Source organism: Amphibalanus amphitrite, unplaced genomic scaffold, assembly GCF_019059575.1.
Source record: "Amphibalanus amphitrite isolate SeventyFive unplaced genomic scaffold, NRLGWU_Aamphi_draft 000550F_arrow, whole genome shotgun sequence".
NCBI lineage: Eukaryota > Metazoa > Arthropoda > Thecostraca > Balanomorpha > Balanidae > Amphibalanus > Amphibalanus amphitrite.
The window spans coordinates 144,023-170,976 of NW_024882044.1; the positions used below are offsets into that span (position 1 = coordinate 144,023).

Below are 26,954 nucleotides of genomic sequence, written 5' to 3' on the forward strand. Positions count from 1 at the left end.
ATTGAACTTGATATAATGGTGTAACACCTGCGGTGTCACACCTCAAACACCGGCGGGTCACCAAGCGACGCGACCTGTGACGTGACCGGGGTCAGTGATCTACACGGCAGTGAGCAATGCAATGCATCTGACCTCGTATGGAACCTTCAGTGCATGCAGCGTCTCATTCCGGACTATAAATTCAGGCCGTTTTTCAATGCTTGCGACCAGCAAGGCAGCTTGTTTGCAAAGCTGCAGTTGCATAGTTGTAGCTCAAATCTCTCAGGAAATAAGCAGCCAGTAAATGCAAGTAATGTCTTTACTTGGTTATCATGACCCATAACTGTGCAGGTGACCTTATCGGTTCTATTATTCAAATCGACACCAGAGCTTTGGGGAGGATGCACAATCAGTCGATCTTTATTGAAGTGTTTTAGAGCAGCGGCAGCCTGAGTAGCGCCGCTATCTATATGTACAGTTCACCGCATAAGTAACGTGCGGTTTCAGTCTCGGTTATGCTTTCATGCATGAAATGTGCGTCTGTATTTTAGGAACGACTTGCCAGATTACAATGCAACTTGGAATGTGGCTTACATGTGAAGTCATCCTTGCAGCTGCAGGTTTAGGTATCTTTTTCTGTCCTTTCCTGGACCACTTCGTATTTAAAAAACTTGTCAAAGCCATCCGTTGAGATTGGTAAAACCGCGCATTACTTTAGCGGTGGGCTGTACCTAAACTTGCCCTCGCCGATAGCATACCGCCGTCGGCGGCGCCCGCCCTTCCCGAACGACCTCCTTGCTCCTCGGGCGGTGGCGATGTAACCGTGAGCACCACTTCACGGCATGGTCACGGCCCAGTTGTGGGAGCAGCGCGCGCGCCACCGGCGTCACTGGTGCGTCGCAAACGGCGCACCTGAAAATGGCACACGGACGCAGCCGACGGCGCGGCTCATCGGAGCGGTGCGGTAGCCACGGGCGGGCTGGGGGTAACGTTTTCAGTGATAGGTGCACTCGGTCTGATTGACCTAGAGGGATAGAGGACCGGCGGCAAAGCTAGTGATTTACATTAATCACAACGCTGCCGCTGGGCTTTTTTACACAGACCAGACCTCATATCTGTCCACGAGCTACCAGTTTGAATTCACTATCTTGGTGAAAACGCTTTAGATGAAACAACTTTATTCATTCGCATTCATAAAAGCGGTACATTAATATGCCCAACAACAGCCATAGTTCGTGGAAGCATGCCTCATCATCGCCGACTCTTATCGCCCACAGTTTCCCATCCCCCTCCCGTCTTCTAAAATCCGCTGCCACCGCAGCCCTCCTCTACTGCCGCTGGGAGTGCCGTTCCGCCCTAACCGCGCTGACCGTACGAGCCGCACTGCCGGCGGCACTGCAGGTCCAGCGCGCAGGGGGCGCGGATACAGGCCAGCTGCTTCTCCACGCACTGTTCACCGTAGCGACAGCGCTTGTTGTCGCAGCGAGGCTCCACCACAAACCGGCAGGTGGGAGGCGAGCCGTCGGCCGGCTGCAGCTCGCAAAACTCGTTAGGAGCGATGCAGAGGCCGCACGGGTCTGCAATCGGAGCATAGCGGCGTCACCGACTGCAGCACACAAAGCGACTTGGTGGAATGGCGGAGGGTTTATTAGATTGGCCTAATGATCACTTCTGCATAAGTTAGGCAAAACAGGTTTATGTCCATTTTCCGAATAATTATGATCGACCATGATAGCTGCACAAGGTCTTCAACAAAGCATTACCAAAAAATCCTAAAATATTTTGAAGGAAATATTAATATAATTGGAAAAACAAAAATAATGAACACAATATTTGTGAGCCTATAGTGGCACAATTTAACACTAAACCAGTATAGCGCCTTTTGGGGCGACTAACGGAGTGAGCGAGGGGGTGAGCCTTGCACGTGCGGAATTTCGAGGGGGTACCTCCAACAGACTTGTGCACGGCACCCTACTGACCGGTTTCTAGCGATGTGCCAAATTTGAGCACAATCGGCCCAGCCGTTCTCGAGATCTGGAAGCGGCACCAAGATCTGGAGTGCGCACGTGCAAAATGGGTCCCAACTGACTTGTGCACGGCACCCTACTAACCGGTCCCTAACTGTGTACCAAATTTGAGCGCAATCGGTCGAGCCGTTCTCGAGATCTGGAAACGACCCCTGCACGTGCGCACGTGCAGCAGCACCCCAACTCTGGCACATGGATATGCAGTGCCTAGTGGGTGCCTACCTACATGCCAACTTTCAGCGCAATCGGCCAAGTAGTTACCGAGATATTGCAACAATTACAAAACTGACACCTCTTCGTTTTGCACGTGGCACGTGCATAAGGGGTCACCCACATGCATCGGGAATAGTCCAATACTTGGTAGAAGGAATGAAGCTACCCTACAAAATTTACCGCATGTAAATCGGTCAAGTGGTTGCTGAGATATAAGCCTCGCAAAGGCGTCCGGGCCGCTCATACTCAGAAATTTCCGTTAATCTAAGGAAAGACTACGCTCGCTTCGCTCGCTCCGTAATAAATACAATACAAAAGATCAAACAAGAGGAAGACAAAGAACATCATTCCAATAAAACATACCACAACAATTCAAATTGTAAATTGACAAATAAATCCAATTCTCTCTAGAGGTCAGCTTACTGGTGCCCTGTTGGATGCAGGTCGGCTGCGGCTTGCAGGGCCGGTACCGGCACGTCTGCTGCTGAAGAACACAATCGAAGCCGACCAGACACGACGTAGCAGCGCAGGTGGGCGGGCTGGGCAGCACACACACGGACACTCCCTGCCCTCGGTCCTCGCAGCGGTTTGGCGGGTGGCACGGCTGGTTCACGCACAGCGCCGGAGAGCGTGCCGCGGCTGCCGGGGCGGCGAGGAAGAGTCAGTGGTGGGCGCGGAGTCAGTGGTGGGCGCGGAGTCAGTGGCTTGGAGTCAGTGACCCAGAGTCATTATGTAGTGTGGGGCACAGGGGCGGGGAGCAGTGACAGATACAGCTGGATTACATCGTCAGCAGAGACTTTACCATTTCATCATTACTACTGTTAACGCCAGACCCATTGAGACCCTAATTTTTCGCGATTATTTTTAAATGCGTGGAAGAATTTCAACCAAGCTCAGGACATGGCCGTTTCAAGACCTGCCGAAACTTTTACAATTTAGATATTTTATCGCCATTTCAATATTTCAGGCACTTCTCATTGACTCGTAATGTTAAATTTCGAGCAAGATTTTCACCCGGTGTGTAGAGGCTATCACCAGTCAGTCTGTGATACGTTATGACGTCACAGCTAAGTCCCGCCTCTGTGGTCTTGGCCTGCGGCGGTTTCGGGCCGGTGCGCGGTCACTCTCGCTGTGGCGGGGAGCGGGGACGGTCGAGCGGTGCCGAAAGCCGGCGGAGTTGTGCGTAACGTCTTGGCTGACAGTGCCCAAAGAGCAACATGATGACTGAGTACCCATAAATGCTAAATGCGCATTGCTTGTACAATGCTGATATGTTCGCTGATATTTGTTTTTTTTTTACATGCTGCAAATGACGGGCAGATGGCATATAACTGACATAAGGTTAGGAAATATTCACCTGTATTTAAAGCCTATGGCGTTGCAGATAATGCGATACTGGGATGTCGGATGTCATCAAGTTGGTGCCGATTTGTACATCGCTATGCAACCATCGAACAACGCAATAATAAGTAAATTGCCTTCGCTTCACATCATAAGGCTCGCTCGTTTTTCAAACAGATATCCTACATCGAAAATCGTATTTGTTAGGAATCGTTAACGTTTGCTCGAAGCACGTGTGAGTAGTAGGTTGAGGAGTGATGGTCCTCTTGGTCCTATAGGTATACAAGAGTCAACAAGAGCCTAACATTTACATGACCGTCTGCTGCAATTGATTCATAGCACGTGAAGCGTCAGCGAAATTCATAGTCCTTTACAGATGTCAGGGGTGTCGTTTGTACAGAGGTCGCTGATGGGCACGGGTCAATGCCGCAGTCGTGGGCGGAGCCTAATGTCATATGACGTATGAAAGCCTATATCCAGGATGGAAAAACAGTTAACATTACGAGTCAATGACAAGTGCCACAAATATTTAAGTGACAACAAAATGTATTTGAAGAAAAAGTTTCGGCAGGCCTTGAAATAGCTCCTTCCTAAATATGGTTGAAATTATTCCACGCATTCAAAAATAATCGCGAAAAATTAGGATCTCAAGGGGTCTGGCGTTAACAGTAAGTTAAACCATATGCTATCATAATAGTCCGGCATGGATAATACGCTGCAGCAATGAAAACGTTGACTTACATAATCCGCAGGCAGCAAAGACACCCAGTACGGTCCACAGCAGCATGGTTATCACTGTGCTCTGGCTATCGGCTGCTAAGTCTGTCCTGTTCGCAGCAGACAGTCGCTTTATAACCTGTGCAGCAGGGGGGGGGGGGCTGTCACGCCCCCACCGCAGCCGTCCGTCCGACCGACACGCTGCAGCCGGTGACGCACTAGTTTTGCGCAGTTTTAAGCCGTACCCTGATTTAAAGGTCACCGTTGCAACCGTGACATATTACCTAATGCTTTTGAGAATCGTGCAGAACATCGAAACGAGAGACAAAGGATTAGCAAAAACGTAAAAATCTGACGGTACAAACATCCGCACTTTGTAAATTATGAATGAAAGGAAACGAACGTTCGTAGCATATATGGTGTCCGGCTGTGCCATAGCAGTGGAATATCAGCCGTTTGTTTATGGGAAATTCAAATAATGTTATAGGTAGCTTCCTAAGAAAGGAAAAAAGAACAACGTTGATATTCAATAATTGATATTGTATTCCTTATTATGTTTTTTTTTTATAAATTTAGTCCGAACCTTATGACAGGAAGGATTCACAACGACAGAGCCGAGCCACCGCTAAGCGAAGCTTGTTGCGGTGACCCTGTCCTCTACCCTCCGATCGCGCAACTCCAGTTCTATGGCAGAATTTAGAGTCCAAAGTTTAATGTGCGCACATAGCCGCGCACGGCCGGTCCCCTCACTGACTTCGCCTGGCTACGGCCTGCCACCATTACCAACCGCCACCATACCAGTCAGGAGGCCCATAAATATCAAGCGCCCGTCGCGCTTCGAACCCGGACTGTCATAACCGGGAACGCGTGCTCTCACCACGCGGAGCCCAACACTCTACCAACTGAGCTATTTTCAGGGCTATGTCAAAGGGACTATAAAAAAACAACAACAAAAAACAATTAGGTAAGGGGAAGTTTTCGCATTTCCTATCAGCTAAATACATCATAAGCACTCAAAAGATTTCACAGAAGTGTTTTAGAGGTAGGTATGTCAGGCTTTTGTGGTCGAATAAAATTGTAACTGAATGAGGTTTAATTAATGTTATCCAATGGACCTCGTACTTTGCCGAATGTTTTTGTCCAATAAACGACATAAGGGCTCACAATTGACTGAATGGTTATACAAATGGAATATTTTAACATAATTCTTACCGCCTGGCGCCTAGTTTGCCTTGCCTAGTCCCAGAAGCGTCGCCTGTAGCAGTCCGCAGTACACTCAGCCGCCGCCAGCCGCGGAATAAAAGCGCCTCGTCCGGTTCAGCTGTCAGAGCTGCTTTGCCTTTGACAAGTACACCGAGTGACTGACATTTGAGTATCGAAGGGCTATGACATTAAAAATATGATGATTTCAAAACACGGTCTGCTGTCGAACCTTAGCAAATGACGGTGTAAAAACGTTGCATAAACGTTTAAAACTCGCAGCAACGAGTGGCCAAAGCTGAGAAGCATGCTAAACGAGTATTGACTAGATGCTGGTAATGCTCAGCCCACCACTACATGACCCATCAGCTGGCGAGGTCAGGTCACCCTCGTTCACTGGGAGAGAGGGTGGGTAGACGGCCTCTCCCGCCCTCTCCCCGAAGTGGGCCTGCCCGAGTCCCGACCCAGCTCGAGGCACCTCGGACAGTATCTGGCTATAACTGGCTCCACTGCAGATCTCGGGTTTGATAGAGTTTGGGGCATTTAACCACCTTCGCTCGTTTTTATATTTTATTTACGGAGCTTGTTTGTTCGGATTTCTTTACGTCGGTGTATTCCAATGGTAAGATGATGGGATTTTAACTAATGCATGACGTGCTATCGTTAGTTTGTTGATAGATCCTTTTGACAGATCAGCAGTGCGAGATATGTCTGTCATAGTCTATCAAAAGTAGAAAACCTATAAGTTTATAGTGTGTTACCTACTTTCGGCACTCCATATGTTCAGGGTGCCGGTGGCTACCGCATGTGACAGTCCCTCACTTCGTGAGGTGTGCCGCGGGGCCGCTAGTCCGGCCGTCACTGCGTCGGGCGCCGCTGCGCGTGACCTCCCAGTTGGACGGGCCACAGTCCAGTTTTGTCCGATCCAGTGGGGGTCAGTGGGCCATCACCACCGACGGTGACGGCGCCTACGCACGGGGCGACGAAGCGTGGCGACCACTATATGGCCACGGGGAGCCAGCCGACTGGAACAAACACAGGCGAACATGAACACATCACAAACTTACTCATTACACCAACTACCCAGTTTATGAAAACATAACTACCGCGCGAAAATAATTCATGCATGCTGATGTTATTCCAATTTATCTCTCTCAGGTGTCATCTGCCTAATTTTTCCTTTTTTCCATCGCAGGCATAACCTTAACCTGCTCGTAGGTGCTCGGGTTAACCTGCTCGTAGGTGTCGTCGTAAGTAATGGTAGGAATTTAATTCCGTTAAACGGATATTAGTGTAATTCAGAGCAATTTTTTAATCTTTTTAACCTTTTATTTATTTTTAACAGGTGCACAGATCCTTATAGCATGAAATTATCAGATAAACGGTACAATTCCTTTCGAATATACCTACATAAATACGTTATGAGGTAATTACAGTTCGCAAAGTTAGCTTTACTTAGGTACTGAAAGAAAAAAAAAACGCCTGTCACTATAGATTCAAATGCCGGTTTTCTCGGCAACGCCAACGGTTTCCGAATAACCTAGCTATGAAGTGTGTAGGTATTGTAAATCCGTGGAAACCGTGAGAGTAGCGCTCGATTCAGGTTCCCAAGTATGGCCAATTTCCCCAATTCCTCCCTCTAGCGACAGGACCAAAGAAAAGTGTCGACGTGTCCCGCCTTATCGATCAATAGCCGATGTGTTGAGTGGTGTTGCGACTGTGCCTATAAACCCGGCCCTGTCGAGAGGTTTGGAGCTGATAAGACGAAGTCGGGATAAGCACTGTTATAACAACAATCGGAATCGGCACAAGCGTGAGTGAGGTAGTCACGGTCCTAACTCAGTGGCGGCGGAAGGTAATTTTGGATGGGGGTGCAAAGTTTTCTCAAGGGGCCCTCTGGAAGTTTTGGGCCCCCTTCAGTTTTTTTAGTGATTATTATTGACTTATGAAAAACGAAGATTTTGGAAAACTATCCCCATACACACAAGTTCTGTAAAAGGTTTGAAATTGCAGTGTACCTACCTGTCTCAAATAATGAAAGCATAAAGAAGCAAATGCAGCTAGTTTTGTATCGGCTAATCTTTTACAATCTGTAGTAAATCTGTAGTACAATCTATAGTACAATCTGTAATCTGTAGTCTAGCCACCACCCGCAGCGTCTCAAACCACTTTTCTGGATCCGCAGTGGACCATTGAGGGCCCTACGAGACCGTTCCAAGAAGACCGTGTTTAGAAGCCCCTTGGAAACCGACCACATAGAGACTCCTCCAGAGATCTACATACATGACTCCCCAGATTGAATGAGCCCTCCGATCAGGGTCGGTCACTTAAAGGTTGCTGAAAGGTTTCAGAAGGCAGTATAGGCTCGAAAGTCTTTAAGGGCTCTCAGAAACCGGCATCGGACCCCCAAAAAGCTTGTATGGAGGCCCTCCAAAGCCGGGATGGAGGCCACAGGAGCCGATGTTTAGCCTAAAGAGCCGGTATGGAAGACTGAATAGAGGAAAGGGGTCTCAGTGGGGTCTTCAGGGGCAAGCGTTTGAGCCCCAAAAGTATGTGTGGGGTCTTAGAGGCAGGTAGACCCCTGGGGTATGCATGGGGTCCCAGGAGCTCGCGTGTGAGCCCTAATATTCGGCTGGCAGCTACTAGAACCAGCATGGGGATTCTTAGAAGATGCTTAGACCCACATTTCATGGGTCATGAGTCCCAAGAGTCGATGTAAGGGCCATAAAAGCCGGTGTAGGGCCCATGGCCCCATAAGTTCCGACATTGAGACTCTCAGAGGCCGGCGACGGGGCACCAAGAGCAGATAAAGTGCCTCAACAAGCCGACATGGGGCCTGAGAATCAGTGTGGAATTCCAGGAGCCTGCGTGAGCTCTCGAAGACCTTCGTATTTCGTAAGGTCCACAAAGGTCGTTGGATCCTCTGAATCTGAACTCTGCGGGACCCTCAGAGCCCAGCATGTCTCCCGGCACCTGCCTGCGTTGAGTTGAGACCCTCCGACGCCGTCGTAGGGTTCTTCAGAGGCCAGCGCTGGCCCTTGAAGCCTTCGTTAGGCCCTCGAAGCCGTCAAGAGGGCCCTCAGAGGTCAGCATGGCCCCTGGAGCCTGCCTGCGTCGAGGCCCTCAGAGGCCGTCGTGGGGCCCTTAGACGCCAGTGTGGGCCTTTGGAGCTTGCGTTGGGTCTTAGAGACCATCGTGAGGGCCCAGAGAGGTCGTCGTCAGGGCCCTCAGCCCGTCAGGGACCGTCCTGGGGTCCTCAGAAGTTGTTGTGAGGGCCCTTAGAAGCCTTCGAGAGGGTCATCAGAGGTCGTCATGAGGGTCCTTGGCCATATTGAGGGTCTTCATGGGCCCTCAGATACCTTTGCAGGGCTCTCAGAGGCCTTGGTAAGACCGCTAGAGGCCATCTTTGTTAGGGTCCTCAATAGATTGTTGCAGAGCCCTCAGATGCCAGCATACTGCATAGCTCCTGCAGCCTGGTTGTGTTGGGGCCCTCAGAGGCCGTCGCTGGGCCGTCTGAAGCCAAATGGGCTCTCAGACTTGAGTTGGGTCTAGGGCCGTCATGAGGGCTCTCAGAGACCGTCGTAGAGGCCCTCAGAGGCCAGTGGGCCCCTGGAGTCCTGTGGGACCCTCAGTGGTCGTCATGAGGGCCCTTAGTTGTCGTTATAGGGCCTCAGGGGACAGAGTTCGTTGTGAGAGCCCTCAGAGTTCATCGTAAGGGCCCTCAGAGGCCGTCATAGGGCCCTCAGAGGCCAGCGTGGCCCCTGGAGTCTCCTTGGGGCCCTGGAGTCTCTGTGGGACCCTCAGCGGTCGTCATGAGGGCCCTTAGTGACCGTTGTAGGGCCCCAGGGGACAAAGTCCTCAGGTGGGATCCCTCAGAGATCGTCATAAATGGGCCCTCTGAGGCCGTCGTGGGGGCGGCCCTCAGATGCCGCGTGGAACACCAAACGCTCTCGGGACACTTCTAGCCGGTGTGGGGGCCCCAAAGACTAGCATGGGGCGCTCCTGATCATAATTGGACATCCCGGATGATTCCACATCAGTGTTCGTTTCCCGATCACTGGTTTTCAGGAGAAAATTGCATTGGATGGTGCGACGGGCCCCTTGTACGGATTTTGGGGGTGCAAAAAGATATGTTTGCACCCCCATGTTTTTCGATGGGGGTGCAGCTGCACCCCCTGCACCCCCTATTCCGCCGCCACTGTCCTAACTGACTGACGGATTTATTTGCCACGCTGAGAGCCGTTTTCTGTCGTGGCTATCCTAGGACGTTGATCCGCTGACGCCATTGTCACGCGAATTTAGCGCTTATTTCGCCGTGACAAACCAGAAACACAACTGGCCACCGCCCGGCACTATATGCCCACCCGACTTACATAAGTCTCAGACTCGGCTGCAGCCGGTGTCAAGCCGTTACCACAACTCCCGAAACTGCACGTCGATTCACCACTGCGACCCCACGAACCCACAAACTCTCAAACCCGCGGTGCCAGATGTCGGCCGGTGCGGTGCTGGGGTCACCTGCGGTCTCAGAAGCCGGAGTCACGGCTGTACTCGTGGTCAGACCCTGTGTGTGATCGGGTCACGCTGGCGTCTGCGGTCAGACTCGGGATCACGTTATCTCTGGTTACGGTCACCCGCCGGTGTCGGGGTCACGCTTCCGTCTACAAGCTGCCGGCTGTGGTTTTGGTCATGTCGCGTGGTCAGCAGCTGCCCGCTGTGGTCGGGACCAGCTTCCCGCGTGGTCGCATTAGCGTTGGTCAGCGGTCTGCCCGGTCGGGTCACGCAGTAAGATAACAACTAACGGCCAGAGCCGGGTCACACTGCTCTCTGCCCGGTCTGGGTCACGCCGTCAGCCGTTGTCTAGGTCAGCTGCCTACCGGGTCGGGTCACACCGCCCGGTAGCACCTGTCACCATCGACACCCGGTAGCCACGCCATGCCACACGACACGGCGACACGCGCCCACCGACAAACCACTTTTTGCCTCCGAGACGCAATTGGCAGGCCAGGCACGGTGGCATTTGACGACGCAGCCGGCGTCACGACAGCGTCACAATTGTCAGTCGGAAGTGGGACGAAAAACGCGCACAAGGCGCGATTATATCACGTGGACGCTCCGTGACAAATTATTTGGTCGTTTATAAAAAGTGTTTGGTCTATGGACCAGCAATACTCCGTACTTCATCATCCAGCCAATGATAGCAAATAACTACATGTCTGTTTACATTGATATCAAATATCAATGATCTGCAAGACGCACTAAAGACAGATTCGTTTATTAAAAAAAAAAGAATAAATAGAGTGGATAGTGAAACCTGCTAATAAATATACAATACAACTGTATTTCCGTGGATGAGATAATGCGTATATCTATTCGCCGGTTGCATGCACTTTACAAATCAAAACTAAACTCATTGCATGGTGTTCAAGTCAGTGGTTTTCATCCAGCAAGTTATACCGGTGCGGACTGCGGAGATACGGTCTGCCGCCATTCAAAGACCTTAAATAACCGACTGACCGTCTTGTATTGGGGCCGAGAACACATAAATGGTCGGAGTGAGAGGTCAACCACAGATTGACCTCCAGAGGCACACCCGAGCCACGGATGCACAGTACAACAATGCAGTGTTCAAGTAAGCTAGTCGAATGGTGAACTGAAGCGATGGGCACAATGCAGCGCAAAAACAAAGATGAACACGAGTTAGAGTCTCACGGTGAACAAATATGGTCATAAATGGTGCATAACATACGACTGATTTTCCGTTAGCACTGACCGAATTCGTCGTGAATTGACTGACTAGACTGTTGACGCATCGAGATCTGGCCACTACCACAGCAGCATCAAAGTGCTTCACTTCCTATCACATGGTATCTTCCTTTGGACGGTGACTAGACCAGTAAACAGCAAACACGGCCTGCACTGATATGGTGGCCAGTGAAATAGTGGTACAGTAGTGGTACTGGCACTGTAGTGATTGATACACGGCCAGTGAAAAGTCTGAGCGCGAGAAAGAACTCAGCTCAGCGTTGGACGGATTATACAGTGGAGCACAGACTCACCAAACCAGACCGCGACGGCAGCGCGCGGGCGGCGGATCAGCAGCGCTCCCTACCGCCGGCGGAGTCGGGCGCTCACAGGGTCATCTGTTGATAGTTGGGGTTGGCCTCCGGCTGCTGACCGAAATGGCCCGACTGCTTGAAGGCGCTGTAGAGCGTGAACAGCACATGCAGGGACTGCACCTTGGACTTGTACACCGGAATGTCCATGATGCCTGCAACACACACGGATTGTCACCTACTGAGCAAAGAAAAACAGACAACTGAAGACGGCCTTGAAGACACATTGATACTGATGACTTAACTTAAGGGGGGTTTAAAATGCCCAGACTGCAGTCATGGTCATCGGCGTACATAAAATCATATTTGAAAATGATCAGGTCAACGAAAGCTAAAGCAGGGAGAGGAAAATACACGATCCTTTTTAGCCACCATCACGGTAAAATCCAGCTCCTTCACGCCTCGCAGCCCTGTCTCGGGATGGACGGTCAGACTCATCCTACTCCAGTAGTTCCCATCATAATAAGTTCCTGTGCGGCGGGGTGTCAATTTTCTTTATTATTTTAATTTTAGTCATAACATTTTGAATGGAAGGATTCACAAGGACAGAGCCGCGCTGAGCGAAGCTTGTTGCGCTGACCCTACCCTCTACCCTCAGATTGCGCAATTCCGGCTCCATGGCAGAATTTGGAGTCCAAAGTCTAACGTGCGCACATAGCCGCGCACGGCCGGTCCGCTCACTGACTTCACCTGGCTACGGCCTGCCACCAACCGCAACCATACCTGTCAGGAGGCCCATAAATGTCAAGCGCCCGTCGCCCTTCGAACCCGGACTGTTTTAACCAGGAACGTGTGCTCTCACCACGCGGAGTCCAACGCTCTACCGACTGAGCTACGGGATCGGCGTTTGCAAGAATGAGTGACCTTTCCCTCGTGACGGGCTCAGCCTCGGCAGCGCATCAGGCTGTCCGCCCAAACCAGCGTCTCACCATAACTCATTATCATCCTTTTGGTTCTGCAATGGTCTCGCTAGACAAAAGGGCCGGAGCTAAAAACCAAAGCATCGCAATTTCGCACAATACAGAATCCCAATAATTGGTGTTTTACTTTTGCCAGCCAACATAAATTATCATTGACAAGACACAAACACTAGATGAACCGACACCCCTCCCCCGACACTCACTGCAGATGATGTCCACATATGTAGCCAGGTCACAGACGAGGACCCCTCCCTGTCCCCCCCCCCCCGACACTCACTGCAGAATATGATGTCCACATAGGTGGCCAGGTCACAGTCGAGTACAACCCCTCTGCCCCAACTCACTGCAAATGATATCCACGTAGGTGGCCAGGTCACAGTCGAGGTCAGCCGTCGGTAGGTGTGTGCTAGAGAGGACCTCCTCAAACTCGGCCGGCCACTCCTGCATTAGGTAGTCGATATCCGGCATCGGCCTGAGGTATAACAATATCAATTGAAGGCGTGTCAACGCTTGGCTGAATTGCCAGCGAATGCCCGCCGTTTTCACAGCAGATATAGATGTCCAAATTATGCATTATGAATGCAAATGACAAAGCCAGCGCAAAAGTGTGGGTGACAGCCCGAAACCTGAGCCTTATTTACGTCGGGTCGGCAACCGGCATACTACTAGTTTCACTGTTGTCCATTTTTCATTTCTTCTGCCTGAGCAAACAAAGTAGAAACAGAGAACATCCAAAGGAAAGCAAAGTAAGACCTAGTCCCGAGAGCAGAGAACAAGTGATCCTACATAAGAATTAAATACTTAACTTACGGCAAAATTAAATGACCCCTCGTAAAAGAGCTCTACACGGGTACCTCACAACACGATTGAGAAAAAAATAGCAAAAACTCACATTCACTCAATTTTGAACTTCATCGGAGGTATTGAAGTCCACGTCACCTAAAGGCTATAGGCAATACGTTTCTTTTCTGGGCAAACTAACTATCAGAGAGCTATGAAAGAGAGAAGAGGCTAAGTTACTCACTTGTTGTAGTGCACGGACGGGGCCGGTTTGGACCTGTGCAGGTCGCCGATGTCTTTGATCCACTTCTCCACGGCCTTGTGGTTACGGTCGGCGTTGGGCACACTGGCCACAGTCGTCTGTTTATGTGTAGTGGTTTTGGCGACAGCACGCAGCTGGAGATCCAGTACGTTCTTATCGCTCTGCTGAGCGCGCGGCTCGTCCAGCACAGACAGACCTGGCATGGCAGGCGGGAGGGTCAGGTCGTCCGACAGACTGGTCTCGGAGCGACTCACGGGTCCGGTCCGCCCGGAGTACCGGACCTCTCCTGGCGTGGGGCCGAGCCGATCGGAGCCCATCGACCGACACTGAGATTAGAGAGGTAGTCGATACGGCGGGAGACGGGACGAGAGGCGGGGGAGGCTGGGTGACGCAACTGAACATCGTGAAATAATAAAAATTCACCCTAGCTGGCTCTGGCCATTCTGTCATGCTCGGTGGCAATACAAAACAATTTGCTGAGTCTGCTACTATGTTAAACACAACCGACGCAATAAAAAACTAAAAACCGTCACAGTCACGTCCCGCATAAAAAAGAAAACATGATCAACCGAGCCCACATAGTGCACTTCATCTGAGCAGCCTGCTCCGTTTCAGCCCATCACCATTCCACTTCTCACCAATTGAGTCCGCCTTGCCGTCGGGCCGTTCCACCTTGATGAACGCGTCGATGTCTCCGATGGCCGGGATGAAGTCGGGAATGAACGGCTTCAGTCTGTGCTCGAGGTCGATGGTCTGCGGCGTGTAGCTAGTGATGAACTGGAACATCTGGGCGATCTCCGGAGGAACTGTGAGATGCTCGTAGTCGGCCGGATCGTATGCTCTGATCGGAAAAGAGGGGGGGGGGGGGGTGTCAAGGGCTAGACAATAGAAGAAGACAAGAGATGAAACCTGGTGCTCGAACTCGATAGTTGGTCGGTTTGATCGCACGCTCTTGTGAGAGGAGGGACATCAATCACAAACAGCTCACGATATGGTGAGAAAAGCACTCTTCGGTGCTAACAGCTAGCGATTAGACAGAAATCTTGATCAGAGCGTGGCATAAGGGTAACACTGACAGCAAGACAGACTAGACATCTTAGCGTGCGCCGCAATCCCGTATGTCATGCCCCGACCCAAAGCGCCACTCTCCTCTGGCTATGTTATCTGTATAGCCAGGCCCAGCAGGTAGAATGAATATACAAAGCCCGGCAGGTAGAAGGGCAACGCAGGGCTAGGGCGGATGAAAAAAGACGGGTATAATTACGGCTCGTTGAGGCCAACTTCTTTGAATATGGCCTGGCCGGCGAAATGCTCGTAGTACTGGGCGCGAGCCTCGTCGATGGCCTCCTCTCGGTCCATGTCGCGGCGCCAGGAGATGCCCTGAGGATAGGAAGAGGAGAGGAATGGTCGGGGAAGGTCAGGACAAGGCCAGGACACTGCGCAGGACACGGTGGAGGCAGGGTACGTAAGGGCACGGCAGGACAGGGCACGGAACGCCACGGTAGATCGGCAGCAAGGGGTCAAAGATAAGAACACGCCAGCCCGACAGAACAAGATAGGACAGGACAGAACAGATCATACGAGGCGTAAAAAAAATGCTAGACATCCTCAGCATTCAGTCCAGATGCCGTGTTCGCATTTGTCCCGCAAATTGCCGCAAGGAACCCTCAGCCCACAATAAAGCCTCGGAGCAATGCTTTCACTGGCTCTGAAAGCGGGTCTCCCAACAGAGGGCAGCACGCACCAGCTTGGCTTCCATCGTCTCCATCATGACGTCCGAGGCCAGCATGTGGACCTCCTTGGTCTTGCTGAAGCCGGTGGGACCCGCCTGCATGCCGAGCTCGTCAAGCAGCTTCTGCTGGTCGGGCGAGATGGTCGGCCCGGGCGGCAGGTGCTGGCGCATGTTCACCTCCATTTCTGGCGACCTGATGAAGCCGCCGGTGTCGAACACAGTCAGGGGATACGGCATGGGAACGGGTAGGATAGAGCCTGACGGATTCCGACACAGAACAGACAATGATAACATGAAACTGGGACAGGTGAGGACAAGGGCAATTGCATAATAAAGGAAACTGATTGAGATATGGAGCAAACGTAAAATGTACGAAAAAAAAATCAGCCTCGATTAAAATAAATTGTCCAAATTATCAATAACCCAAGGTTGCAGACGGTCCATTCCAATCAAACATTAATTGGCATTCAAAACTGGGAAAGCCAAGTGGTAGCTCTCCGGTCGCTCCCACCTCTCAATGGACATGCCGCGCGGCCGCAGCGAGGACGGTGTGGCCTGCGGCGGCGCCTCGGCACGCATCATGGCCTGCACGCGCAGCTGACTGGGAGTTCCCTCAGCTGTCTCGGTCTCAGAGGCCGGTCGGTCGTACGCCTCCAGCGTCATATTTCCATCATCGGCGATCTTGAGCGTGCCGTAGACGTTGTCTCGCAGCTCCTCGGGAACCGCCTCCGGAGCTGGCGTGCCGTTTTCGTCGAGTACCTCGGCGCCAGAGTCCCGGGTTAGAGTCATGCTGCGCGCGCCGCGAGTGCGCTCAGAGTCGAAGGGCTGTTTGAGCGACCCGCTGGACGCTGGCGGCATTCGCACCTCGGCGGCGCCCTCGAGAGTCATCGTGTCCACTTCATCGGCTCTGCAGTTGCAGAGGAGGAAAAGGGCGGAGACAGGAGTCAGGACAGGCAATCTGGTGTCGGATACAGGGCATAGGTATGACATGATAAGGAATACGGGGATACAGGACAGAACCGAGTAGGGGACACAAGGTGAAGTACAGTGCAGGATACATGAGATAGCTGTTGGAGTAATGGGTACTGGGTGAAATAATGGTCGCTCACTGTCCTGGGAAATTCTGACCCTCCGAGGAGAGCTGACCGTAGCGCCACCTCTCGCACCCCTCCCTGACCGATTAACCGTACTATCGCCCGCTCACCCCTCAATGCGCGCGCTCTGGACGTCGTCCTCATCCTCGTCTTCGTCGGCCGGAGGTCCCTCGTCAGCAGGCATCTCCTGGGGTCAGCGGGGGTCGATGGGGTCAGAGGGTAGCTGGGGAGAGCGATAGGGGTAGCTTGGGTTCGGGGTAGAGGATAGTGCATGTGAGAGAGCCACAGGTAATCGTATACACGCAAATTGTATGAACCCAACAGCGATAACGCAGTACAACGGAGTACAGTGCATCGGAAAACGCAGCACATCCGATATACGCCCCAAGCAAAATTGAGAGCTAAACTTAAGCCTGAAACAGACTCTTTCCGCAGTCAGGAAATCGCATGCGAGAGCCTATTCAAATGCATGGAGGCACGTTCGCATCAATTGTACGCACCTCCCGCATGCAATTGATGCGGGCAGAATTATAATGTATTTGAATAGGCTCTCGCATGCGATTTTCTGAATGCGTAAAGAGTCTGTTTCAGCCTTTAGACGAGTTTTTCTTTTTTACACCGAAGCCGGAAGCGAAATTAATAGCGAATTTTAGAGCAATCAATTCATTTTTCTCAACACCGATGCCCTTTACATAGATCCCGGTAAGAATAAAATTAACATGAAATCATTTTACGAATGCGTGGTATCACGCCAATGACGCACATTCACGGATAAATAATATGGGTTTTAAATATATAGATTCATAGATAATATGAACAACAAACATTGCCAATGCAGTTCTACAGGTAACACGTATTTTGCGGGCGTTTGAGAAAGGTATGGAACTACCAACATAAAAGTCGACGTCCGCCCAAGTAACCAGGTGCGCACTGCATGCAGGAGCACAGGCAAAGGGTAAAATTGGGAACTGGGGCACACACACCGCAATATAGGTTACAGCAAGGCACAAACATCATTGCGTTATTCACAGATGACTTTTCGGCTGCATCCATAACTCATCTACAAGAGTAAATTGAAATGTAAGGGTGTAAATATCATATGACACTTCTAAAACACTCATATTCAGCCAATGGATACGTAGCGGTAATATACTTAACCCTATTCCTGGCGGGGGGGGGGGGCCTCAGGAGCCCCCCCCCCCCTGAGGTTTTTTGGTTATATCTCCCAAACGCGTTGAGCTAGGAAGCTCAAATTTTCTGACTTTTCCTAAAAGGCTTCTACGCAACATGTCTGAAAATTTTGAGTTGATCTGACCTCAGGTCAGGTCACCAGAGGCGGTTTGGTGACGCTACCTCAGAAAAGTTTGCAATCACGCCAGAGCTAGAGTTTTTGACCGATCAATTTCTTCTCTTCAGGGTTTAGTTAGGGTACCAGTATGTGCAATTTGTATATCTCAGAATTTTGATATCGGTGACCTAAGGTCAGGTCAATTTCGCGACCTCCCCATTATAAGTCAATGGGGGAAAAATCAACTCCCTGTTTTTACCACTAAAACGGGTCGGAATGGCCCCATATACCATACATGACTTCATATACGATCAACCTTCACTACCTTGAGGTCTGTTTTGCTGTTGGGCAGCTGTGAGGTCATGTGACGTCATCAAAGGTCACCAAAGGTTTTTGGCCAATAACTCCGTACAGGAACAAGATACAGACGCGTGGATGGTCTCATTGTGTTCAGCTCGTCAAGACGCATCGAATGATATACATGATGACCTCGAGGTCACGTGACCTGAGGTCAACCTTTGACCTTGACCTTTCGAGGTCAACATATATATCATTCGATGCGGATTGACGAGAGGATTACGATGATGCCCTTAGTTTGTTCCTATCTTGACTAATTCGAAAGTTATTCGAGAAAAACTCTCTCCATATCTAGTGCCGCCATTTTGACTTTTTCGACCCCTGTGACGTCATCTTTGACCTGACCTGAAAATGACCTTAGTAAAAATTGTAGATCTTGGCCGTGCGTATCCGATGCCGTTTACCGCTTGTCGCTATCTTGCTTCGTTCTCGAGATCTCAGGGGGGGGGGCCGAATCGGCCCCCCCCCGCCAGTTTCTTGTCCCGGCGGAGCCCGCCAGGAATAGGGTTAAAGGTAGTGTGCCACCTTTGAAAGATTTCCCATTTTATTTTTCCTAGGATAAGAAGCTTCTGTTTTTACCTAATATCGCAAAAAAAAAATCAAAAATGGGCCTGGAATAGTGCCTTTTTCGCCTAAAAGTTTTTCGGTTTTTAGATATGTATAACAACTGTAGTGGGCTCACCTGCAAACAGGCGTCGGGCAACAATCGCGAATGCGGCGCACTTGTGACAATAAGCAAAGGTCATTATAGTGTTACGACCATACGACGTACGGGAATGAGTTATCAGCTGTCTAATCGTAGACAACACAATGTCGAGCCTTAAACTGTAAGCCCGTATTGGTATTGTTTCTTTTATTTGGCTGTCGAACATTATTTATGGTTTGAAATATGATTTTATGTAAAATAATTGATATGAAAAAGCCGTCTTATAAGTTATGACCCCATTTCACCACACGCAAGTGGCAGAAATGACAATGATCAGCTGACGCATTTTTCTTGGCCGAAGTCAGAGCGCGCGGCCCGACGCACCACGCGTATTTGGAAATTCCGACCCCGACGAGCATCAGAAGCCACCTAACAGGCATGTTCGAAACCGCAGATGATGATGAACGGGTTTATCGAAACTTGATTGGATGAGCATATCGGTAATAGCGATTTCAGTGTGTGCATTTATTGTTCATAGTGGTGTGAAATGTGGTTGGGGTACGACCGACAACCCGTCGGGGCGAATTTCGCACTGGGGTACTCAAAATTTGAAGAATTTAAGACGTTTCCATGAGTTTTGAAGGTATGGATAAGTTCTAAAAATCCGGTTCTCCTTATCTGGGCCATTAACTCCATACGGTCCAAGAAAGCTGGCACACTACCTTTAACGTTCATTAGCTCAAAACATCATGTTTACAAACCAAAGCAAGCAGTATAGCAGTCACGCAATGCAGATCAGGCATGAATTTATAATCACACAAATCCATCCTTATTTAGCTTTACCAGTTGGCAAGTCAATCAGAGGGCCACCTTGAAACCAAGGCTAACAGCAGCGCTATTCGAAAAGAAATAAGCGCTGTTTCACCATTCGCTTCGGCAGGGTCAACTACTGCACACATCTACAGAGGTTGGTCAGCAGCAAGGGGCAGCACACACAGGCAGCACACTAGGGTAGCGCACACAGGGCAGCACACAGGCATCACACGTGGAGCGCACACGGCCGGCTGGCAGTGCGCGCCCAGCGGACGGTCTGCCAACCACCTCAGTATCAGAGCGCTGGTCGAGGCGCAGCGGCGCGTTAGCCGCTTCCTCTGTGTCCTCAGCACCGCTGCTGTCGGCGCGACCGGCACCATCGTCCTCGGCCGTCGGCGGGCCAGAGCCGGCCAGAAGCTGTCGTCAGTGGGTAGGTACAGAGTATAGAATATACAGATTACTTACAGAGTCACTAAGTCGGACACAAACAGAATACAGACACATCAGTCATCGGATGTAAGCGTGAAGTGGGTATAGACACCACAGTCATTACGCACAGACACAACAGAATATATGTAAATTGTACAGGCACAATGAACAAGAGGTACAGTTACCAAGTACAGTCACAACAGCAGATAAGACAGAATAGTCAATGGGTACAAAACTGCAGAGCAAGCAGCTACATACTCCTGTCATTGGGTACAGAGTAAACAAACAACAGCTCCGGTTAATGTTTTCAGTCCCACAGCCGCCGTGGCCGTGCCCCGTCGGCCGTACCTTTCCCTCCATGACAGCCTCCTCGTCTGACATGATGTCAGCGGCCGCCTCGTGCTCGATCGGCGCAGGTCCCTCCGCCCCCAGCGGCTGCTCTGCCTCCTCGGGCTCCTGATCCTGCTCCTGTTCCGGCTCCTGATCCGGCTCCTGCTGCTCCTCAGGCTCCGGGGAGCCTTTATCGTCCGCCTGGTGACAGAGGAGTGTCACCGAGCGAGCCCGTCTTACCGGCGCGGTCTAGCGACCGGGCGAAAGTCAGTCACACCACGCGAATAGAGGGGTCATTTCTAGACAGTAGGTTACGTTGGAGCCAAGAAAACTAGGGCAGCAGGAAGACGGATTTTAAAAATGCAACTTAGCGCCGACTTTTGTCTTAAACGATTCGGTCGATTGAAAAGCATAGCGAAAGGTCAGCAGAGATATAAAAGTTTGTTCTTGAGAAAGTATGACACAAGAGGGCCGGCACTGAAGCCGGGATGTACAACAATTGAGCCCGTACGCAGGCTCTGGTGCGGGGCCGAGCGCCACTGACTTTTAAGCGTGCAGCGGAGGCAGCGTGCGATGTCTACTTCAGCAATTATTGTGGACAAAATAAATCGTACAGACTGAGCGCCAAATTTGGCGAGGATTTCACAGACATAAGCCATGTTAGGAATTATGATACAGATAGATGAGATAGATAAGGCCCAAAGAAAGAGGACAGACAGTGAAAAACATAACATATTGGCGAGATGAAGTTGGTTGGGCAGCCAATCAATTATCTTCACCCCAAAACAATTAGGTACAAGCCAATTGATATTATTGAAGTTTTTCCCTATCCTTGGAACACAACCATCTGCGGCAAACATCCCTTTCCTACCAACCAACCACCAAGTATAATCTGGCGAAAATACTTTCAACTCCTATCTAAATGACTTAAAACTTGAGATTGAAAGGTGTTTAGATTGTCAGCGCCACAGATAACAGTAGTACTACTGTTATCTGTGTCAGCGCTCAAAAATAAGCATTCCTCATTGTGTAGCACAAGAAGGCATGTTTACTGGAGAAACCAACAATTGAGTTTAAAAATAGATGCAAGTTCATTTTATAAAACAACTTCATTTAAAAAAGTCAAATAAACACTGGCTTTTGTGTTTCTAAGTTCGGTTCTGATCCGCGTCTTGCCGACAGTTTACCTACTAACGGTACAGTGGCCAATGTCGTCGCACTTTTGCTACCTTTGTTGTTTGCGGCCGTGGTGGCGCAGTCGGTTAACCCGCGAGTTGCTGGGGGGGGGGGGGGCGTTAAACGCCCCCACTTTTTTCGCCGGGCCATAACATAAAAACGGCGCGCCGCAGGCGCGCCAAATTTTGGGCACCTGTAGGGAATCGATTTAAGTTTATTGTGCCAAAGTTTCAAAAAAATCGATCGGAAAATTTTTGAGATATCGAGGTTTTGGTGACGTCATTATTTCTGAGTTTTCGACCAAAAACGGCATATGTTCAAAAAATCATATAAAATCACAGAATAGACATACAGACATGCCGTAAACGCCATTAGACTGCCAATACCATGCACAATCAGATGGCTATCTTCAATTATTGATTATCGTTCCGCATTTCCCAAAATCTTGAACTGAATCTTGGCAATTTCTCGTGACTAACTTCACGACCATGATGCATGCATTTCTTGAATTGAACTTTTTGAGCCAAACACGTACACATATGATAAAATGAATGTCACCATCGTGTTCTACGCCCCAAATCCATAACATATGTGTCACAGGCTACGAATATCAGTTTTGATTTTCGGGGATATGTGCCTACCCGGTTGACCTGACCTTGACCCTGACCTATGCTTGATTGACCCCTACATAGAGCTGACACTCTTGTAGGCCTTATATGATGGATTGTGCACCGTTTTGACAGAGTTTATGACGAGAGGCGCCCATTGCGAAGTCCTGAAATCCATGCTACTGAAAGCCCGATTTCAGGTGTTTGACCTGACCTTGACCCGACCTGTGACCTCAAAATTCAACTTTAAAGTACTCATCTGAAGCGTCTCGTCGCGCTCTTTCGTTTGCCGCCTCGTGCGTTTCGCTGCGCCTATTGGTTCTCGAATTATCGGCTGGGGGCGTTTAACGCCCCCCCCCCCCCCCCCAGCAAACGGTGGGTGGCGAAATACCCCAGCAACTGCCGGGTTAAGGCGTCGACCCGCGGTGCGGGCGGTGCTGGGTTTCGGGTTCGATTCCCGGTTCCGCCCGTTCCGCGGGCGTCGTCCCCGGCTGTGTCACCAGGTGTGGGGTAGGCTCCCACTTCAGCCGTAGCCTGGAGGGTGGGGAATGGGACGGCGGGAGGAGCAGGTGCTCTCTCCTATAATTGGGACAAGAGCCCGTTGGAGAGAGGTCCGACTAAATAAAAAAAAAACGAAGACAGCCTATTGTAAAAAGCGATAGCAACAATCATGACATTTTGCGCATGCTGTTTAATATTCAATGAAGCGTCAATGATGCGTGTCAAAACAGCCACTAGTTCATCAGATTAGTAGACAAAATATCAATTATCGAAAAAACATCAATCATCAAAGGAAAAAATCATCAATGTAAAAAACCCCAAAGTTGTCACATTGAAGATTGAATCAGCGAATGGACAGCATGGTGACAGGAGAACGGTGTGGACGGAGAGATATTCGGCTGTGCCACTCAGCTGTCACAGATGGTCACTGAACCCGAATACATGAGCAATTCAATGCGTATCACAAACGGATGTTCCTATTCGCTCAGCATTACAGTCCGTTTGTAATACGCATTTGCCTTGCTCACGTATTCGGGGCCATTGACTGTTCTCCAGCAGGGCTCCGCCTCCAGCTTAGAGTCGAGTGACTGTCCACTTACGGGACAGATCACGGCGAACTACGTAAGCCTTAATTCAAAATATACTTATGCAGCCTTATCTTGCAATGAAAAAAGTTAAATTAAATAAAAGTTCGACCATGACAAAGTTATTTACAAAGTTACAACAGCTCGAACTAGAGGTCCGTATGTTTTCAAATCCTCAGTTGTCATGCTTATCTATGATTCTAGCTGCGGGACACGATGAAGGGGTAAGCGTTGACTAATGATCAGCCGATTCAATGATTCAATCTTCAACAAATATGATGCGTTTATAACAGGTACTAACACAAACATGACATGCAGTTTTGAGAGAGAAGACGGGTTATATACTAAACCTTTTTTGAACCACGTTTAAACAGCTTTGCCGCAAACATCTTTACAGGCCTGTACAGAAAACAAATCATCAGCGGTGTAAAAACGAATAGAAGTCAATAAGAGAGTTATAATGATAAGCATAGCCAGCTACGAGCTAATGTACAAATATGGTAGGTACTTTTCAGTGCGTATGTCGCCGCATCGCCTTACACTAAATGTGTGGAGAGCAAGACACAGGACGATGCAATAGGTCAGTCATTGTAGTTACAAGGTGCGTTCGATGGGCGGCATTCCACGTGTTTCTCGACAACATTCCACAAAACAGTTTTACGAATTTCTTGACCAAAAGTTCCTGTATTTCTCAGCAGCATAGTTCAATATCAAAGTGTTTTGACTGAATGTTGCAATCCTAGGCGCGGAAGGGCATTCCTAGGCATTACGCCACTCAATTCAAGGGCATATCAATATCGGGAATAACGCTCAACATAGCGTCAGCACCGGTTGTTAGACCATTGAACTGGATAATCATCCAGGATTCTGGAGCACTGAACTTCGATCATTGATCATACTGAGCTGCATGCAAAATTTCTGTGTTTCTCTTCACAAGACTCGGCGAACAAACTAGCTAGATCACGCTACATTACAGGGCATGATCAAGGCTCTCAGGCCTAGCAGTCCAATCAGTCTTCTCGAGTCCTTCGAAACCCCATTTAAAGACTGGCTGCAACGCCAGTCGCCTCACTCGGGCACGTTCCACTCCATACCTACACAACTTCAGCGGTTAGGAGCCCGAAGATCAACCAGCCCGGTCCGCATCTTAGTCCGCATCCCAATCGTCCAGAGTGTTGTCACAAAAGTCAGCCCAGTGGGCTCGGGACCGGGTGGCCTTGGATAAACATTACATACTCGTCATCGAATCGGGTGTATGATTCGAATGTAAAGTGCAGTGATTGAAGTTGGCTGAGGTTAAAACTCGTCTTGCACCCAAATTTCTTAAATCGTCCGTTTATGCCGAAATTTCTTCATCCACCCGTGCGCCGAAATTTCGGTGAACGGAGTTACGCTGAACGCTGTGCTGAAATTTCGACGCAATCCGCCCTTTACACTGGACATGTCAATTGTCAACGGTACCTAACATCAATTTTTTCCAGTCTGGAATTAGGTTTACGTTTATTACATTTCGGAACTGAGTATACTCTCATTAGTAGTATCTAATTCATTATTTTGAGTTATATACACACTACACTTATAGGCTGTGGCACACAGTCATGCATTACTATCTGAACTGTACTGGCAGAATAAACTAATAAAGGCACTTCAATTTCAAGAAGGATGGGTGGCAGCCTGGCACTGCTAACAGTACGATGCCTCTTGCTGGCACCAAGTAGGTGTTAGTGCTTCAATTCACTGGCAGATCCAGGGAGGAATTTGGGGCAATTGCCCCCCCCCCCCCCCATGGCACCCATCATCTATGAAAATTTACGGTTTATCAAGAATAGAAAGAAAACAAATCAACTTTTATTGGGAACAGTTAGTTTTATACTGTGCAGGTCGCAGGAGTCTGTGAGGAATTTAAAATTTAAATCTGAGTTTTTTATTTTTATTGGAGAAAGTCTTTGCGGAGTATGCTATCAGCAGCATCTGAGACTGCCTGGATCTACATGCACATACTTGCCAAGTTATTTATGAAATATGATTCCAAGCAAATTGATTAGCTTGCACTGGTACCGAACTACTGACTACTAATACTGGGTACCTAGCACTTAGCAGCAGGTTGCATTGCACGATTAAGGGCCCTGTCTCACAGCACAATGCTACTGAGAGCTATGCGCATAGACACCCATATAGGGTTTTCATGGAAACATCAACAAACTCGGATGCTCACAACGCCAGAGCGCCAAGGTGACTTTGTCTCAAATGCTGGCTGCTGCACCAAGACAGTAGCAGAGCATAGGGCACTATAGCATTGGGACAAGTAACCTGAAACAGGGCCAAGGAGCATTTTTTCTACAGATTGAATTACTAAGACATCAAGGTAGTCATAAAGCAGGTGTCACACTTCTGTGTATATGATAGCAATAAGGTACATAGAGTTCTATAGCCTTGGTACATACCTTCCTTGAAGTTGAAGTTTGGAGTAGGATCAATGTATTATGTCAATTGCTCATTTATATTATTGGTCTCAACCAAGTCAGCTCTCAACATCCACCTTGACCTTGGCTTTCGCTCTTCCAGTTCAAGTTCAATTTCCTCTTATTTTACAATGAGAAAAACGAAGCATACCAGTTGGAGCATGGACCAATAAACTCAGCGCAAAAATCGGTGATAAATCGTTATATAGGGCCTTGCAATTCGCATAAATACCGAAATCTTTTCACAAGTCGATGAGCTTGGTGACCACTGGGCACTGTTGTTGGTGACGCAGCAGCACAGGGGAGCAATGCCGCTTCAACCCTATTGGCCGTAGTGTCTAACGGTGGCGGCCATATTGCGTAGACCAGAAACCGGCTGCCGCCTGTGTTGAGGAATAGGGAATTCGGGACCTCGATTTACGTTTGCGGCCGCCGTATCCGTTACGTTCAAGTTACGTAGATACGGAACCCGGCATCTTACGCAGAATTGAGTGGGGAACACGATCGTATCTTCAGAATTCCTCAAATTCACTCGCCTGACCTACATTTGCCCCGGCCGAGGGGGTTGATTGAACCCACCTCGCTAATGCACCGCTAATTAAACTAGAATTAAGCGGTAAAGTGGTCGTATGCGGCAAATTATAATGCAGAGTGACTGGTAGGAACCCGCTGTAAGGGTCTCAGGTCAACCGGTGACCTCTGAGGTCAGGTCAAGTGATCTAAGGCACGGGTTCGCTTTTTGGTAAATAGCTTCGCCAAAAATGGCCGTAGAGCCGCGATTTTGGCATCATCGTGTTCAGCTAGCTCAGGCGCATCGAGTGATATACTTTTTGTTCGGGTCAGGTCAACTTAGGGTGTTGACCTCAGGTCAAGGTCAGGTCAGCACCCCCAGGTCACGAAGCTGGTCGAAAGAGGTCATGTCGCATATCATTCGATTCGGCAGGCCTTCCTGAGTCCATTGGTGGCTTTCCCGACTCGCTAGCTCAATTTGATCGGGAGTTATTGAAGAAAAATTGTGACCCTTGTGACGTCACAGATAACGTCACGCAAGGGCAACAATGCAAATATGAAGCATAGAACCTTGCAAAAAGTGCATGAAATCATGATTCTATATGCTTGAGATAGTTTCAGATTGTCGTACTGCGCTGTGGGTAGCGCTTGGCTGGACGGACGGTCTGTGACAACCTATTGATCTGTGGCTGATCTATTAGAGTGTCCGTCCGAGAGCCGTACGACGGCTGACAGAGCCTGGGAGTCGCGAACTGGTGTGGTAACCGTTACGCCCACCTGGGACGCCCGAGTCGGTACGGCACTTGCGGTGTCGTAACCGGATCGGCGGGAACCAGCAGAACGCTGTTGGACCGGCGGTGAAAGTCGGA

General features: G+C 49.6%; 2 protein-coding genes across 4 annotated transcripts; both read right to left on the reverse strand.

The window, feature by feature from the left end:
• Positions 1 to 1,140: 1,140 nt before the first annotated feature.
• On the reverse strand, positions 1,141 to 5,598 carry LOC122393722 (protein crumbs homolog 2-like). 2 transcript variants are annotated; one of them, XM_043389981.1, is made up of 4 exons: positions 5,490 to 5,598; positions 4,302 to 4,416; positions 2,643 to 2,858; positions 1,141 to 1,556 (listed from the first exon to the last, which is right to left on the reverse strand). In XM_043389981.1, the coding sequence occupies exons 2-4, from the start codon at positions 4,345 to 4,347 to the stop codon at positions 1,336 to 1,338; spliced, it is 483 nt and encodes a 160-aa protein (XP_043245916.1). In that variant the 5' UTR covers positions 4,348 to 4,416; positions 5,490 to 5,598; the 3' UTR covers positions 1,141 to 1,335. The 2 variants fall into 2 exon arrangements, with proteins under 2 accessions (XP_043245916.1, XP_043245917.1); XM_043389982.1 differs by having other exon boundaries at positions 5,514 to 5,571.
• A 5,384-nt stretch (positions 5,599 to 10,982) lies between these two features.
• LOC122393721 (intraflagellar transport protein 46 homolog) lies at positions 10,983 to 25,915 on the reverse strand. 2 transcript variants are annotated; one of them, XM_043389979.1, is made up of 10 exons: positions 25,558 to 25,915; positions 20,263 to 20,445; positions 16,492 to 16,568; positions 15,799 to 16,194; positions 15,300 to 15,480; positions 14,820 to 14,935; positions 14,194 to 14,396; positions 13,538 to 13,751; positions 12,858 to 12,985; positions 10,983 to 11,748 (listed from the first exon to the last, which is right to left on the reverse strand). In XM_043389979.1, the coding sequence occupies exons 2-10, from the start codon at positions 20,293 to 20,295 to the stop codon at positions 11,609 to 11,611; spliced, it is 1,488 nt and encodes a 495-aa protein (XP_043245914.1). In that variant the 5' UTR covers positions 20,296 to 20,445; positions 25,558 to 25,915; the 3' UTR covers positions 10,983 to 11,608. The 2 variants fall into 2 exon arrangements, with proteins under 2 accessions (XP_043245914.1, XP_043245915.1); XM_043389980.1 differs by lacking the exons at positions 20,263 to 20,445; positions 25,558 to 25,915 and adding an exon at positions 19,774 to 19,915.
• Positions 25,916 to 26,954: the final 1,039 nt, after the last annotated feature.